The sequence below is a fragment of the Orycteropus afer genome, unplaced genomic scaffold, assembly GCF_000298275.1.
Source record: "Orycteropus afer afer isolate SDZICR_OR568_19922 unplaced genomic scaffold, OryAfe1.0 scaffold00149, whole genome shotgun sequence".
NCBI classification, from domain to species: domain Eukaryota; kingdom Metazoa; phylum Chordata; class Mammalia; order Tubulidentata; family Orycteropodidae; genus Orycteropus; species Orycteropus afer.
The window spans coordinates 5,728,002-5,746,499 of record NW_006921736.1 but is presented as its reverse complement, the minus strand read 5'-3'; the positions used below and the strand labels follow the sequence as shown (position 1 = coordinate 5,746,499).

The 18,498-nt window shown below is 38.2% G+C and overlaps 1 protein-coding gene across 1 annotated transcript in view; it reads left to right on the top strand.

The window, feature by feature from the left end:
• MDFIC2 (MyoD family inhibitor domain containing 2) overlaps nucleotides 1-18,498 on the top strand; it is a 184,974-nt gene that overhangs the window by 117,580 nt on the left and 48,896 nt on the right. The window contains exon 2 of the mRNA XM_042781680.1: nucleotides 1,018-1,056. Within this exon, the coding sequence (XP_042637614.1) occupies nucleotides 1,018-1,056 (39 nt within the window). The remainder of the gene's footprint in view (nucleotides 1-1,017; nucleotides 1,057-18,498) is intronic.

The window sequence follows — 18,498 nt, the reverse complement described above, 5'->3', positions numbered from 1 at the left end:
TCATAGCAACCCCTCCTTGGGCTTCCGAGGCAGCATCACAATGGAAGTAGATTGCCCAACCTTCTTTCCGAGGAGTGGCTGGTGTGTTTGAACCACCAGCTTTCTGGATTAGAGTAGGTAAAAAGGGAATTTTTAGGCTCTCATATCCAGTCGAGGACTAGACAGGCTTAAGGAGCTCTGGTGGCATAGTGCCTAAGGCATTTGACTGCTAACCAGAAGGCTGGTGGTTCATAGTGATACCACCTTGGAAAACCAAGGAGGGGTTGCTATGAGTGGGATCCAACTGGATGGCAGTGAATATGCTTTTTTTTTTGGAGACAGGCTTAAGGAGAGACTAGATCCAGAGACCTAAATGATAAATTCAGCACCCTATATTTACTTTCTGTTCTTGGTCACATGTTTTAGCTTTAGTATCAGATAGACTTCTTATGTGTGGTGGGAAAGATGTCCTCTGTCAGCCCCAAGCCCACAAAATCTTTCCTTCTCACCAGAAATCAGTTGCTATCAACTGAATTCCACTTCATGGTTACTCCTTATGTGTCAGAATAGAATTGTGCTCCATAAGGTTTTCAATGGCTGATTTTTTGGATGTTAATCAAAAAGCCTTTCTTTTGAGGCACATCTGGAGGGACTTGAACCTCCCACCTTTCAGTTAGCAGCTCAGTGCATTAATTGTTTTCTGCACCCAGGGACTTCATGCACCTCACCAGAGGAGGAGAGAAACTCTCACTCCAACACGCTAATATCAAGTCTCAGGGAAGAATTTGATTAATACTAATTGAGTCTAATAACCACCCCCAGACCAAGCCACTGTGGCTAGGCAATGGCAGTTCTGGTTACTACTGTGTGTGTAGAGCAAGGGTGGGCAAGGTCATTTCCATTTGAAATACATAGGACAGATTCTCCACTGGAAAGTTGGATTCTGCTTCATGGGGGGCCGGGGAAGGTGGTGGAGGGATCCTGGACAGGCAAAAACACAGCTATCAACTTAAATAAGTCTTCTTTTTCTTCTTTCAGGATTATCTAGCTCAATTCGAAACCCTCTTGGAGATCCTGGTAAGTTCATCTCCCTTTCTTGTGGTAGCTTCCTATATTGAGTGATGGGCACTTTTGGTTCAACATAAAGGAAGAATTCCATCTTTGTCCAAGTCCACATTAAGGATGTAATAGCACTGGCATATAAATAAACAAATAGGTACATTTTTCAAGGCACATTGATATATGTTTTCTATCTTAAAGGTACTGATAATCTATTTGTGCACACAAGTTAGGTATCAAAAAGCTAAAATCATTTACTCACTTATGCAATAATAGACTCAGTATCTATAATACGTGGGATACCATGTGTAGCTCTATGAGAATACAAAAACTTCAATCTCTGTCCTCAAAGGTTTGGGGATGAGGGAGGAGTAAGTGGTACTAGAGATCACTCTGACCTGGACTTAGTGTAGAACACTCCATTTGAGTTGGGTTTTGGAGGATATGTAAATGTTTTTACTATGAGGAACAGGAAAAGAAGACATGAAAAAGGGGCTAAGGCAGAAAAGTTTGATACTTATTTTTTCACTTGCTTAAAATATTATACTTATGCCAGGGATGGGAAATAAACATAGCGAGGTAGCTTGTCAACATTTATCAATTAAGATTTGCCTAATTACATTATGGTGCATTTGTACTGTGGAGTACTCTACAGCAGTGTGTAATAGGATTAAACAGAACTAAGTAAGTACAACTCCAGGACATATTAAGAAGGGTTGTTGTTGTTAGGGGCTGTCAACATGTTTCAAATCATAGCGACCTTATGTAAAACAGAACAAAACACTGCCCAGTCCTATGCCATCCTCACAATCATTGCCATGTTTGAGCCTATTGTTGTAGCCACCATGTTAATTCATCTCATTGAGGGTCTTCCTCTTTTTCATTAACCCTCTACTTTACCAAGTATGATGTCCACCTCCAGGGACTGATCCATCCCGATAACATGTCCACAGTACATGAGACAACATCCTTCCTTCTAAGGAGCATTCCCGCTATACTTCTTTCAAGACAGTTTCATCTGTCCTTTTGGTAGTCTATGGTATATTCATTTTTTGCCAGCACCACTGTTCAAAGGCATCAGTTTTTCTTCCTTCTTCCTTATTCACTGTCCAGTTTTTGCATACATAGAGGTAACTAAATAAAGAGGCGGATCCAATTTCACATTAATATTCATTAAGCACCTAGCATAATAATAAAAAAAAAAAGGCAAAAGGTTAAGCACTCCACTGCTAATCAAAAGGTTGCTGGTTCAAACCCACCAGCCACTCCATGAGCAAAAGATGGAGCAGTCCAGTTCTATAAAGATTACAGTCTTGGAAACCCTATAAGGAGTTCTGTTCTGTTTTATAGGGTCGCTATGAGTTGGAATCAACTGGACAGCAACAGTTTTGTTTTTTAGTGTTATAAATATAGTATAACCTCTTTTACATTAAGTAAAAAAAAAAAAAATAACACATATTTTATGAATGCATGTAAATGGTCTGGAAAAGATTTACCCAAAACTAATAACAGGAATGGCTTCTATAAAGAGTAGTTAGAACGAGGCAGGCAAATATGGTGAAGGAAGAATTTTCCTTTTATTTTTATACTTCTGTATTTCTTTAGATATATATTTTTTTAACAATAAAAATGTCTCTATTATTTGCTTAATAAAGAAATATTTTAAAGTCAATAAAAAGGAAACTGTTTACTAAAATAAAGGAGAAAATATTTCAGAACAAAGAATGTGGGCTTTTAAAAATTTGATGCTATTTCTTATGACTGCCAATGTGGTGGGTGCCTAATATACTGAGCTATATATTATGAAGAATAACACTTTGCTGATGGGGTTATCTTAGAGTCAATAAATAAATAGACAGGTGGAACTGGTTTGACATTATTACGTGTGTGTGTGTGTATGTGTGTATACCCCATTGCCATCAAGATGATTACAACTCACAGTGACCCTACAGCACATAGTATAACTGTCCCATAGGGTTTCCATAGCTGTAATCTTTATAGAAGCCAACAGCCACTTCTTTCTCCTCCAGAACCATTGGTGGGTTTGAACCACTGACATTTTGCTTAGTAACCAAGTGTCAGGTCCCCTTACATATAGATAAAGACATATATGTATATACACACATACTATATAAATATATATATATTTACATAAACTCAGGAGAAAGATATAGCTGTCTGCTTTCTGTAAAGATTACAGCCTTGGAAAGCCTATGGGCCCTTCTACTCTGTCCTGTAGGGTTACTATGAGTTGGAATTGACTCGATGGCAATGGGTTTGGTTTTATTATGTAATTAAATAAGATATAAAATATAAATTAAACAAGTATAGCTAAATTAAGCATACATATTTTTATATAGGAGGCTAGTATAAAAAATATATAAGAAAGTATATATGCATATATATAAATATATATAATAAATGAGTGTATAATAAGGGTTGAGAGGAGCTAAACAGTGTTCTTTTTTAAATATAAGGAGTTTAAATTAGCAAAGTGATGTCTTTGGGACATTTTTGGGGAAGTATCATAAAGATGACTAGAAATTTGGGTCTGGAGAGCAGATGGGCTAAGCACTATTGCAGTTTAGATTTGGCAGTCAAATTCATGAAGGAGACACTTGAAAGAATGAGGTCAAAAGAGCATCAGGGAAGAAATGAGGACAACAAGGGAAAAAGTGTAGAGAGCTGAATTAAGGCCCCAGGAAAGATCATCTATTAAGAGAAGGGGAATGATGCATTCACTTATTCTTTCAAAACTAAATATTTTTTAGCACATTGTACCAAAAACTGTGCAGCTCTTGAGAACAGAATGGTGGAAAAAGTGACATCATCATTGCCTAAAGGGAGCTTCCATCCAGTGAAATGTTAGCAACACCTAACACTTACTGTGCATTTATTGTCTTTGCAAACAGCATTTATTGATCACATCAACTTTGAGATAGATACTATTATCTTTTTATTTATGGATAAAGAAATGAGGCTTAGTGAGGTAGGAGCAATTTATCCTAAGTCACACAAGTATAAAGTGGAAGGGACCCAATGTGAACCCCACTTTTGTCTGCCACCAGCATCCTTAAATATTGTGTGACACTGCCAATTGAAAAGTGGTCAGTGCAGGGATCAAAAAAACCTTCAGACCAGGGGGAAAAAAAAACAGGATTCTACATTACAGAAGACAAGGACAGAGCCACGCACTTGATTAACCACGTGCCAAGGAAGCCAGAAACAAAGGAAATATCATTGATTTGGTGATTAGAAAGTCATGGATTCATTCATTTATTCATCCATTCAACAAACATTTATTAAGCATCTAGCATGTATTATTGCATAAGCTTTGAAAGATCGGTTTCAGTTGAGTGGGGATAGAAGCCAATTATAAGGGATTAAAGCATGAATGGATAATGAAATACTATGTGTTAAGGACTCTTCTGAGGAATTTGGTTATAGAAAAATTAGTGTGAGTAGGATTGCTAGGCTCTGGTACAACTAAGCCTGAGTACAGAGGAAGGAAAGACTCAGTAAAATGAGGCTGAAAAATACCAAGGAAAAGCAATGATGGTTGACGAAAAAGCATCTTGTAGATACAGAAAGAAACAGGAACCAAACCACTAATGCAGATGTTGATGTTGGAGAGGAGGAGGGAACTTCTTTGATAGGAGATGGAGGGAAATACAAAGAAACAGAGACATTTTGCAGTAAGATGCAATCGTAGAAACTACTTATAAAATCACTATCGCTCAAGGGTTCTCAACTCTGCCTACACATTAGAATCATCCTAGTAGTTATTAAGATCCTGATGTCCAGGTTGCACTCCAAATCAATAAAATCAGAAAACCCTGAGGCTTCTTTAGATGAGGGATGCCTAAGCCAGGCTTAGAAGTGGAACAGGTAATATCTGACCTGATGGAAAGAACTTGAGTAAAATTTTAAAAAAAGAAAAAAAAAAAAAAAAAAAAAACACCCCAAAACTAGGAGTTAACAAATAAATAAATTTACCTAAAGCAAAGCAAGCTAGGAGGAAATGAAGCAGAAAATAGAAAACCTGGTCTATGATCAGATCACGAAGAATCTTTAAAGATTTCATAATTGCTGCAAAGTGGTTATAAGTGGATCATATTACTTCTGACCATTAGCTCTACTTACCAACGGGGCTTGTCAGTACTATTCACTTTTGTATCCCCAATCTTCATTAGAGTCCCTGGCACACAGCAGATGTTCAAGAAACATTAGTAGAATGAATAAATTAATAAACAAATACATATTTTAGGTATCACCCTACCCCCCTCTTTAAGTGTCTGAAATATGTGACAAAAGTGGAAATTCCTCATGTCAAATTCCAACTCATTCCTTTCAAATGTTTTTCAACATCCACTCAACTCTATTTTGGGTCTTAGCTGGCTTCACTGGATATGACTCCAGTCTCTTTACCCTTCTATGCAACAGCATGAAAAGTGAAAAAATAATGGGTGTGGGTGCTTTCACTTTAACCATTATGCCATCAGGACTCTGATTTATCATTAAAGTACAGCCAGCAAGTGATTTAATATTAGATATTAAACCTCCATATTCACTTGGTTTTCTTCCTCCTGCCACCTTGCTGTACTCCCATTTCCCTCACATTTCACCTGTGTAATCTACTTCACAAATTTTAGCTCATTTCTTTTCTAGAGCAGTTTAGCTATGGCTATCTCCTACACCATGGTTTGAAGGGACTCACTTTTAATATCCAAACTAGCCCAGCAGGTATTTTGCTAAACCAGTTTTCAGATATTAACCCCATCCCTTTCATAACCCCAAACTTTCATAGTCAATTATGTTTTAAACGGCAATCTTTTTGTCTTCTCTCCATACAAAAGAACAAATCATTCAGGCAAGACAAATGGAAAATCTCTAACCTCAAAATAACAAGGAAAAAAAAAAAAATAACAAGGAAGGCTCTGTGAGGGAATAAACATTTGTTATCCATAGTGCCCAAAACAACAAGTCTTCACATTACTGTTGGTAGTTCACTTTACCTCCCTTGTTGAGGAGCCTCAGAATCAATATCTTTGTCTTATATTGTGTCTAGTCACAATAGTGGTGGCATGAATGCAGTGGACACTCAACAAATGTGCACTAATCATGAGGATAAAGGGCAAAGATGAGATACTCTCTGAGATTTTATACCTTATAATAACAGTGGTAATAATAGCTACTTTGTGTCTAAAGCTGTTTAGAAGCATTAACATTTCCATGGCACACATCCTCACAGAGCAGATCAATATTTATTCTTCCAAGTGTGTCGAGTATACAGTTGGGGCACTTTGAGGTGAAGACATCACCCAGCCAGTGTCAGTTTCTGAATCTGGAAATCACATCCTCCAGTTCATTATGTCAGAATAATAAAATGACCCTTGCCATTTGAACATATGCATTAATGGTTGCGGGGAACAGGGCAGAAGGAGCAGGCAGTAAGCCTCAGGGAGATAACAGCAAAACAGCTGTCAAGAAAACATGACTATTATTTGGTGTCACATTAGTTCTTGACAGGAAAAAGACACACACTCACACTACAACAGGCTTGTTTAGTCCTTCCAGATGAGACTATTTTTGTGACTTCTGTTTCAAGAATTTCATGATATTGCCATTAATTGGTAGCGGTGAGGGAAAGTAGTAAACCATCCTTTTGCCTATCCCTATCTATCTCTCTCTCTTTTGTTAATTAAGCAATTCAACCTTGTTTAGTAATAACTAGGAAAGAGCCCTGCAAAGTTTAGTTAAGCAATGTCAAAACTACAACAAGTTTCCAGGTTACAAACATTCAACCTACAGACAAGTTGTACTTTTACCTTTGATGTTATGTAAACTTGACTTCACTTTAAAACTACTGTACCAACTCCTACATGCAAAAAATTCTTCATTATAATCACCTTCAGTTGCTACATATGCAGCTTTTAAAGCACTGAAAAGGCTTTGAGCGTTTTCTTGCACTAGAACATATCAAATTCACTGCTGTTGAGTTGATTTTGACTCATAGCAACCCTGCAGGACAAAGTAGAATTGTCCTAAACAGTGTTCAAGGTTGTAATATTTATGGAAGCAGACTGCCTCTTCTCTCCCCTGAGGAGCAGCTGGTTGAGTTCGAACCATGATTCATTCAGTTAGCATCCAAGCACTTCTACCACAGTGCCACCATGGTTTCTTTTTCGCACTGAAACAACAACAACAGAAAAGAAAAAAATATCCAAATCATGCCATTGAGTTGATTCTCGTTCATAGCGGCCCCCTTTGAGTTTCCAAGGCAGTAAATCATGTGGAAGAAACCAAAAAACCAAATTCACTGCCATGGAGTCAAATCTGACTTATAGCAACCCCTCCCTGGGTTTCTAAGATGGTATCACTACAGAAGTAGATCACCCAATCTTCCTTCCAAGGAGTGGCTGGTGGGTTTAAACCACCAGCCCTCTGGTTAGCAGTCAAATGCTTTAGGCACTATGTCACCAAAGCTCCTTTCTTGCACTAAAAACCAAAAACCAAACTCACTGCTGTCAAATCGATTCCACTCATAGCAACCGCTTCTTGAGTTTCCAAGGTGGTATCTCTATAGAAGTAGATTGCCTGATCTTCCTTCTGAGGAGTGAGTGGCTAGTCTGTTAGAACCACCACCCTTCTGGTTAGCAGTCAAATGCCTTAGGCACTATGCCACCAACACTGCCTTCATACACTAAAGTAAGGGTAAATAAGGACTGTATGCACCTGTTCCAATTCATCTACAAATTCTACTTTAAGACACACTTAGAAATGGATCTTGTTCCTAACCTGGGGACAACCTGTTTATAAAGGAGTCTATTCTCAGAGTCCATTAAGAGGTAATCACCCAGTACAACTAACAAGTCACTCAGACCAGACTTTTGGAATGTGGATCTTTTGTTCTGTCAGTTTGAAGAGTATGGAACACATGTGATGCAATTTAGAAGGGAGCTCTTTTAGAGCTTTCACTCAGGAAGGCATCAGGAGCTCTGGGGGTAGAGCTTAGCTCAGAAAGAGAGAAAAGAATGCAAGTTTGCATTGACAGCTTGATCCCAGAGAGAGGTGGCTGGCTGCGTGTCTAGCAGGTCCTCTGGGTGTGGATGAGGCTGGGGCAGAAGGCTTCCTTTTAAGCAAACGTGAGCCGCCAATGTTAAAGGAACAATTATCATCCTTGTGCTCTGCTCGCTGTTTGCTACTGCTATTTCCTTCAATAAAACCTCTTTCACTTGCCAATTGGAGCCTGTCAGGCAATACCACTTCTCATGCACGATACACATACTAAAATGCCCTTGTGTGCTCTTAATACATTTACAGTTGATAACAATAGGGCTGTTTTGTCAGGAAAAGTAGAAAGGTATTTCTTACAAATGCAGAGCAATGGCAAGACAAATGATGTTTTAGTGTTACTATGCTCCATGGCAGTGAGCCCCACTTACGGTTTAATGGAGCCAAAAGAAGCCAAATGTGACCAGGTTGTGGTCTCTTGACTCAGTTTCATGTTCTCCTTTTCAATAAAGATCTCTCTTTGTTCAATCCTCTTCTCCGGACTGGGAAGAGGCTGAGAAAATAAGCAGAAGTGGGTGAACAGGTGACATCCTTATATTTGGATACGTATTCGGTCCTTGGTTTCACAGGGACCATTGTCTTCAAGACTCAAGGAAGATGAGAGTTTGAGGATAAATTGTGCCTTAAACAAACCAACACTTTAGAAGAGATGTCCAGCAAAGAACTAGAATTCTCGATGACTAAATTATAGCCTTGGTTTAGCATAACTTCAGTTTTTTTGTTAAATGAAATTAGATTTTAAATAGTAAATAGACAATTCTATCAGCAAATTTTAAGAAAGATTTCTGTTACTCAAACATCAGTTTGGCTAGGGTTTTTCTTTTTGTTGTTGTTGTTGTTTTTTAAAAAAGTCTCTATATACAATTTACCTATTATTTTGCCTGATGGTAAAAACCAGCTGGTAAAGGTTTTGAGAACAAATTAATAGTTCTAGTGGTCAAAAATAAGGGCTTGACACTAACCCACAAATACAGTTTGTGAAACGATATTTTGGTGGAAATTTTTATTATTATGCTTAGGGTGAAATGAATCTCATATATTATTCTACATAATGATGGAAACCATGCTGAGAATTGTTAAACTATATTTACTTGCCTGAAAGGAATAATGTGAAATATTAGTTGTTCAACATATATTATGGTATCTACCAGTAGAAGAGGAGCTCTGGTGGCATAGTGCCTAAAGCATATGACTGCAAACCAGAAGGCTAAACCCACCAGCCACTCCTCAGAAGGAAGACAGGGCAATCTACTTCCATAGAGATACCACCTCAGAAACCCAAGGAGAGGTCACTATGAGTTGAAACTGACTTGAATACTATTAAGTGGATGGCTCTTGTGTCAGACAGCATGGATTCAAATCTTAGCTTCACCATTTTTAATCCTGTGATAGTAACTAAATTTTCCCAACTCTCTAAGCCTTGATTTCTTAATCATTACAATGGGGATGGCAGTTAAAGTACCTAACTCATAACATTTCTTGCAGGATAAAATTAGATAATAAAAAATAGCAAGTATGTCATACAAATGCTGGAAATCAAAGCAAAATATTGTTCTCATTATTATTCACTAATAGATACAGAAACATATTTTTGGTTAAATTCAAATATGTTTAATTCCAAATTAACATGTTACTAACATTAACATTAGCTTCTGTAATAAACCATACCCAAATCTCAGTGGCCTAACTTAATAAAAATTCATTCTTGGCCACCCAAAGCTACCACATGATGACTCAGGGATCCAGGTTTTTTTTTAACGTGTGGCTCTGCCATCGCTAGGGGCTCTTCAGAAATGTCTACTATACTCTCTTCATTGCTTTCAGCCTGGCCAATATGTACAGAACTAAGTGTGGAAAATCATGTGGGCTTTTCTAGGGACCAAACCTCAAAGTGAGGCACACCATGTCTCCCCACATTCATTTGGCCAGAGCTATTTATGTAACCCCACCTAGATACAGTGGTGCAATAAAATGTTGTTTAGCTATGTGCCAGATGAGAAAATAGGTTTGGTATGCATCTACTCAGTCTCTGCCACCAACATAAGCCTTTATATGCTAAATACAGTTGTCTAGTTACCTAGTGCCACTCTGACAAGAATACACCACAAATGGATGCCTTGAAGAAACAGGAGTTTATTCTCTTACAGTTTGGAGGCTTTAAGTCTGAGATCAAAGTGTCAGGCTCTAGGGGCTGGGTGAAAGCCCCCCAACCTTGGGCTTCAGCTCTGCCTTTTGCTCCCAGCACACTGAAGCTGGAGGCTATTCTTCACTCAGCTGCTGGCTGCTGAGACTGACAAGCCCAAGGTTGACAAGTAAAAAGGCACAGCCCCAATGTTACCAAACCACATGGCAGGCCATTAATTCAAGTCCATTGAAAGTCCCAAGAATGGCAGAGCAAAGCAGGCTGATGAACAACGACATGGCTACATGCAGGGTTCAAGCATGCTATAAGCTAGAGACCATTCCCAAAACTGCTTCTTATGTATGGGAAGCAGACCATATACCTAAAGCAGCTACTCAGCTGCTTATAGTAGATCGCACCATAGAGTTGATTACCAGTCTCATCATGGGGAATAACTACCACCAGCTGCCGAGCCACTCAGCCAAGTTGACACACAACCTTAACTACGATGCACAGTACAAACCAAACCAAACCCACTGCCATCGAGTCAGATCTGACTCATAGCAATCCCTCTTTGGGTTTCCGAGGCAGGATCTCTATGGAAGGAGATTGCCCAATCTTCCTTCTGAGGAGTGGCTGGTGGGTTTGAACTACCAGCCTTCTGGTTAGTAATCCAATGCCTTAGGCACTATGTCACCAGAGTTCCTATAGTTGAAGGTATTTTCTTTAGCCACATTTGAAGCACTGGAAATACAAATGCAAATAGAAGCTTTCTAAATATATAATATCCTTAACATAGGTACCTACACTGTTGACCACTTAATTCTCTTATATCCCCACCTTCCTGGACTATCTCTGGATTTTTCTCCTGTTTCCTGACTGCTCCTCCTCAATATCTTCTGCTGATTCCTTCTCTTACATACATATGAGGATGCTGATCATTGATTAAACACAAAAATCCACAAAAAGTTTGATAGTATTTACAAAAGAAAACATGCATCCCTGCCACTCTTCCTAAAGATACAGCTCTTGACTCATCTTCTCTGGGAAGACCTTTTTGGGTATGGAGGCTGAGCTAGTTGCCCCTCCTAGGTAGATCTATAACCTCTGCCACTGCATTTATTACACACTATTTTCAATGTTGTTATTACATTCTGCTCCTCAGACTAAAAGTGAGTTGAAAGTGGAATTATATCATTTCTCAGGTTCTTCTGTCAATTTAGTGAACCATTTGCTAGGAAGTCTGTTCTGACCCACAGACCCATGTCATCAGAGTAGAATGGTGCTCCATAGATATTTCAATGGCTGATTTTTTGAAAGTAGATCACCAGACCTTTCTTCAAAGATACTTCTGTGTATATTTAAACCTCCAAATTCTTCATTAGCAGCCAAGTACATTAATTATTTGCACTACCCAAGTACTCTAACATATATTATAGGTACTCACTGATCATTTAACAGGTGAATGAAGGACTTTAGAGGTATGATCCAGCTATACATCTTAGTAAGGAAAGAAAACCAGAATACAAATGAAACTTGAATGTGGTCTATCTTGGAAAAAAAAATACCGGGAAGGATATATTTTTTCCTTTATAAAAGTTAAAAAAAAAACTTTTTAGTTATGTTATGTTTTCAATTTTTGTCACTATACTAAAAATAAATAAATAAACAACCAACCTTATGTGCTTCACCAGGTTCCAGTAAACTGACTTTGGAAACATTTTCCTTTCCTATGGGCATTAGTTTACTTAATAATCTAGGAGGCAAAAAAAATGACAAAATGTAGAATAAGTACAAATACTTGCACTATACCAACACAGCAGAGTCCATTTCTGAATCACTATTAGGGAAAATAAATATTTTTTTCTTTGGCAGCCTAACAGCATTTACAAGACAAACAGTTTCTTCTGAGAGGTAGAGAAGAAAGATTTAGGCTGAAGATGGGTTACTTTTCAAATTAAATTTTGATGACCAAACCAAACCCACTGCCATTGAGTTGATTCTGACTCACAGCAACCCCAACTGGGTTTTCAAGGCTGTAAATTTTTATGGAAGCAGTTCACCTCATCTTCCTCCTCTGGAGCAGTTGGTGTGCCCGAACCGCCAACATTTTGGTTAGCATCCATATACCTTACCCACCACCAGAGCTCCTTAAACTTTGATGAGAGGAATGATAATTTGCCAAAGTTTTCCATTCACAATAAAACACAAAATAATACTAAGTTTTCTTCATTATTTTGGGAATTTCAGTATTATTTGGATAATATTTTTGCTCTTATTGTAGGTATCTATCTTGAAAATGTCTTTCTTGGTATCAAAATTTCTAAAAATTAGGATTAGAAGGAATACTGTTAGCACCATATTTACTTCCACATTTTGAGACATTCAGTACACAATATTATAAAAATAGTTGTAACCTATTCAAACTGATACACAGAAGTCTTAACTATATTACTATTATAATATTTAAATTTATTATTACTATATTATCATTACTTAGTATATTATACCTACCATACATATTACTAGGAGCTCTGGTGGCATAGTGCCTAAGGCATGTGACTGCTAACCAGAAGGCTGGAGGTTCAAACCCACCAGCCACTCCTTGGAAGGAAGGTTGAACCATCTACTTCTGCAGTAATACTGCCTCGGAAACCCAGGGAGGGCTTGTTATGAGTCAGATCAGACTCGAAGACAGTGCGTTTTGTTTTTTACACATATTACTTACTATTTACTTTGCCTATTACATTTACCTTATCAGAGGCAGTGCACAGTGGTAATTAAAGGCTCATGCTTTTCTCTGGAACTAGACTTGGTGGATTCAAATCTCAGATCTGCCACTTACAATCTGCAATTACAACAGATTATTCATTGCACCGTTCTGTGCTACAGCATCCTCATTTACACATAAGTAAATAATAGTGACTGGTTATTGTGAGGATTAAATAAGCCAACATATTTCAAGTCTTAGAACACAGTTTGGTACATAAAAACCTCCAGAAATATTTAGCTACTATTTTACGTTGAAAGAGTAATCTTTGTTCAAACTCTCCACTTTTTGTCTGTTTTTCCCCATCCAGAATCTGTTATCTACCTTTATCCTTCTCTTGAAATTGTTCTAGTGAAGGTCACCAAATGCCCCCCAAGCCAAAGTCAGTGAGTAATTTTCTATCCTGAAGTATCCTTGCCCTCTTTGCAGCATCTAGTCCTTTCAATCACACCCTTTGTCTTGAAATGTTCTCATCTCCTACATAAGAAGAGATATGGAGAAAACCAGGGAGGGTAATATGAAAGAAGTATAGGAAAAAAATGGTTTAAAGGAAAAGGCTGTTGTTTGTTACAGGTTAACTTGAGGGAGAGTGGTCTAATAAGAAAAGGGCTCTGATGGTACAGTGGTTAAAGGATCCACCTGCTAACTAGGAAATCAGTTGTCCGCATCCACCAGGCACTCTGCAGAAGAAAGATAAGGCAATCTGCTTTCGCAAAGATGTACAGACTTGGGAACTCTATGGGCAATTCTACTTTGTTCTATAGCACTGCTGTGAGTGGGGATCGACCATGGCAGTGGGTTTGATTTTTGGTTTGGTCAAATAATAACAACTAAACTCTCAGTCTATTTCTTCTCTAATTCACCCTCCATACTTGACTGCTCACCAGAAGGCTGGCGGTTCAAACCCACCAGCCACTCCTCGGAAGGAAGGTTGGGCATTCCTACTTCCGTAGTGATACTGCCTCAGAAACCCAAGGAGGGGTCGCTATGAGTCGGGGCTGACTCGACGGCAAACAAAAACAACAACAACAACCTAGGCATTTCTAAGGATCTCTTGTGGAGTAATGGGTAAGGCATTTGGCTGCTAACCAGAAGGTCAGCAGTTCAAACCTACCAGCTGCTCCATGGGAAGAAGATGAAGCAATCTACTTCTGTAAAGATTTACAGCCTTGGAAACCCAATGGGGGTTGCTGTGAGTTGGAACTGACACTATGGCAGTGGGTCTGGTATAGGCATACCCAGAGCAAAAATACAATCTTGTTTCATTCCTGCTTAAAATTTCTACTTTAGGTTCTTCAATGAGAGTTAAAGGAAGTTAAATATAACTTGTGTGTTTGGGAAGTCAGGGATGGCGAATATCCATTTTTCTGGGAGAAGATAAATGTATTTCATTAGTATCCCACCACACCAAATCAAGAACCACTGCTCTAATGGCTCTTTACTGCTTATATTTAGCTACTATTTTACATTGGCTAAAGTTTAAAATCCATAAAAACCAAACCAAAACTCACTGTCATCAAGTCGATATCTGACTCATAGTGACCCCTCCTTGGGTTTCTGAGATGGTATCTCTATGGAAGTAGATTGCCCAATCTTCCTTCTGAGGGGTGGCTGGTGGGTTTGAACCACCAGCCTTCTGGTTAGCAGTCAAATGCCTTAGGCACTTCACCTTAACTCTGTCCTACAGAGAAAACACACACTTTGTATAAGTAAAATTAAGAGATTTATTGAAAGTCCAGAGATGGTTCAGACTGGGAAAATGTCCAAATTCACAGAGTGAGGATAGCTCCTCTTCCAGACAATAAAGAAGCAGGAATTCTTATACAGTTGCACTGGAACTAGAGCTACAAAATTATGATTGGCTGAAAGACAAATCAGAGGAAGTGAAGACTGGATATTTGAGAGTGGTGACTTCATGGGGACTGGTGGATAACACATATGTGGTATTACATGATTGGTCAAGGGCACATAATTGCCAGCATACTTGCTCTTCAATTAATCACAGGATGGTCACAGGACAATGGCAGGGCAGGTTTTTCTGGGATCCTGTTATTTAAACAGCTTTTTCAAGCATATCTTTTCCTTGGGGTCCACTGTAAAGATTTTTTGATAATTCTGTGCACCAAGATCCTCAGGCACAGGCTTGTGCATCCTACATCTGTTTGACCATAGAGGAGAGACCCCTGGGAATAGGGGGTAACACTGTGCATCTGTCCAACCACAGAGAAAAAAATGTTTCCTTTACAGTATATAGTTAAGTCTGTGCAAACGTTAGAGAAACTACTGTTAGAAAAGGCAACTTTAAAACTCAACATGGATTCGAGATTCCTGTCAAGACTTTAATATGGAGTTAAGGCTCCACTTCCCGGCTGCTCTGCTTACATACCCGAAGTGCTTCAGATTTTAGACTCTCACATACTCCTACCAGGCCCTCTTCTCTCCTCACTTCTTACCATGTTGTGCTAAGTACTGCTTTTCACATTTTCATCTTACACAAACATTTATTGTACCCAGTATATTCTTACTTTTAATGCCAAGTGAATATTATATACTAATTTTTTAAGATCTGTAAAAATTTCATCTCTCAAGCTACTTCTCTGTTTTATACGAAGCATAAATAGAAAATTCCAGGTTTAACACCCACAGAACTGTGTACATACACCTCTATTAGATAACATATACTATTGAAATCAGTTGTCTTGGTGAACGTCATCCCACTAAAGAGTGAATACAGAGAACAGGTCGTATTCATATCTCTGTATCTATCAACCACTAACATTTTGCCTGGCAATTTATAAGGAATCCATAAATGATTGCTGATGAGTGAATGAATTGCTGATTGCTCTTTTGCTTCTAATTCCTCTGTTCAGTTGGATACTGTATGTTAGTATCACATCTGAGGGATGTGATGAACTATTACATATGTATATTTTAATGAATGTGGATTAATCCACATGGAACTTGACTACCAAACTCTTCAACACAAAGATAAATTCAGGAACAGGCTATGTTTCACACTATTTCTACATTGTTTTAACAAAGTAAGCATCCTATCGAAAGACAACATGATAGTTAGTGATAGAAGAAGACTTAGTATCATGAATTTTAAATCCTAGGAGGCCAGAACTCTTTCCACGAGCAACATCTGTCTAAATGGGGCTTATTATAGAGTTATTTCAATTGCATAACCATATATCTTAAGCTGAAGAATAGCAGTACTGCAGTAAAAGCCACATACATAGTAAAAGGGGAGAAACTGAGGCAGGAGCAAATGATATTTCATATAATAGCCATAAATCCAAAGTGTATTTGCTCTAATCGACAAAATGTATTTTCGTGTCATTGTTTAATATTTCTGAGCTGAAGAAACACTAAACCTCTCTGATTCAGAAAAGAAATAACATTTTCTTGCAAATATGTATGCCGTTGGCATTAGGCATACTTCTGGCATCTTCACTTTTTACAGAGAAAAGGGTTCTAAAGCAGGAAGACACAAACAGTATACACTGACTCTTGACACACCATTGCTTTCTAAAGCTAGAATAATAAAAATTTGCAAATGAACAAAAGAGTGGGAGGTAGGTATCTGATTTACAATGTTTTTGAGATAAAGAACACTGTAAAAAAAGATCAATGTGAATAATAAAGCATTGTTAACTGAGTCATGACATTTCTATTTTAGTGATGACTTGAACGGCAGAACTCTGCAAATGAGCACCTTGTGGCACTTTCAGAGTGGGAGGAAGACATGTAATTATAATCCTTCCACTGACGAGAATTCAAGGAAATCTAAGGGAAAGTTTATTGAAAAACATATTGACATATCAGTATTATAAATTACTTTCTCTCATTAAACCAAAAAAGAAAAAAAGAATTCTTTTGTGGACTACCTCATCATGGCACAAAAGGTGTTTCATGAAAAGACAGACCTGCCTCGAAAATCCTTTTCTTAAACTGAAGAAGATCTACCATATATTTATTCTGTAGCTTTTCCAACATCCAAGATATATTAGACAAACATATTTTCAAAACAGTCCTAACCTCCATTGTCTTGAGTGCACGTATCAACACTGTCATGTCACCTATCGAATATCCTCATGGAAACCTTGTATTTAGTCAAAACTAATGAATCTGTTTTTACACCCTTTGCAAAAGTCAAAGAAGATATTATGTTTTCACTTAACATATATTTTCATCTGTCTCCTTCCTTTGTTGAATGGATAAGAGGGTAAAAAACCTATAAAAATTACAGTGACATTATCAACTTCAGTGTTTTAATAGAGAGCAGAATTAGAAATAACATTTTGCTGAGTGAATCGCTAAATGAATCATAAAAACAGAGGGGTGAATTTCCCCTGATGTTTAACTCCATTGAAGTCTCAGTGGGTAGACTCCCAAGTGTTGAAAGAAGCTCTCTAGCTGACCTCATTACTGCCTCTGGCACCCAGGAAGGCAAAGGGGCAGTTGTAAAGTCAGACACTTAGCGAGCATTGCAGAAATTATAGTGTTGTGTTAAATGTGCCCTCTGCAGGGTGCTTTCCTATCTTCAGAGAACACACTCATTAAGTGCTGCCAACAAGAGAAGTAAGTGTTTTTCTTTATAAAAAGTGCCACCTTTTGTGGAACATCTGGAGCCCATCCAAAGGGCTTCCAGAATAGGTGGTAGAAGATAATGAAGCAAACCAGCACAGCTATTGAGGTTGCAACATCAGCTGCAGCAGGGAATCATTCCTACCAATGCACTGAGGTGATTCATCCACCACTGTACTGTAATGTGGTTGGAAGACAGAGGACATATGCAACATTATCTGGTCTACGCAGAGTCCTTAGCTGGGATCAGTCTATAAAAGCCTACTTACAAACTCAGAATATATTTTGGCTACTTCCTGTAATTTACTAGTCTAGTGTCATCCACATTCAATTATCAGCTCTCTGCTTGTTGACAACAAAGACATACACAGGGAGGTGGTTTTCACACTAACCTGCTGTTTTCTACAAAGTTTGTTGTGGTAACAAATAGAGATTAGGGGATATAGATATAGGGGGGAATGTATGAAGAGTATAGATACCACGCTCATATATACAAGCCTAATAGCATATCAAATTATAATCAAGATAGCAAAGGAAACCACAAGGGTAGGAAGGAAAAAAGACGGTATCAAACTCAGAATGATGAAGCAAGAATAAAGGAGAACCAAAGATTAGATTAAAAAGACTACAAAAAAATTCACCTCAAAAACACTAAAATAACTCCAAAGCAGCCTAATGTTCATTTGTATGTAAATGAAATTGAAGGCATCCAACCTTGCAGGGGACCTGGTTTTGTTCTGGGAAACTCTTAAGACTGAGTGTTACAGGCGAGACTACGGCAAGATGGCGGACTAGGCAGAAAGACTGCACAGACCCTCTCCAACAAAGAAAAGGGAAACCAATTAACACAGACACAGAAGTTAATCTTGGACCCCTGAGCCTTAAAGGGAAGGATACAGAAGTG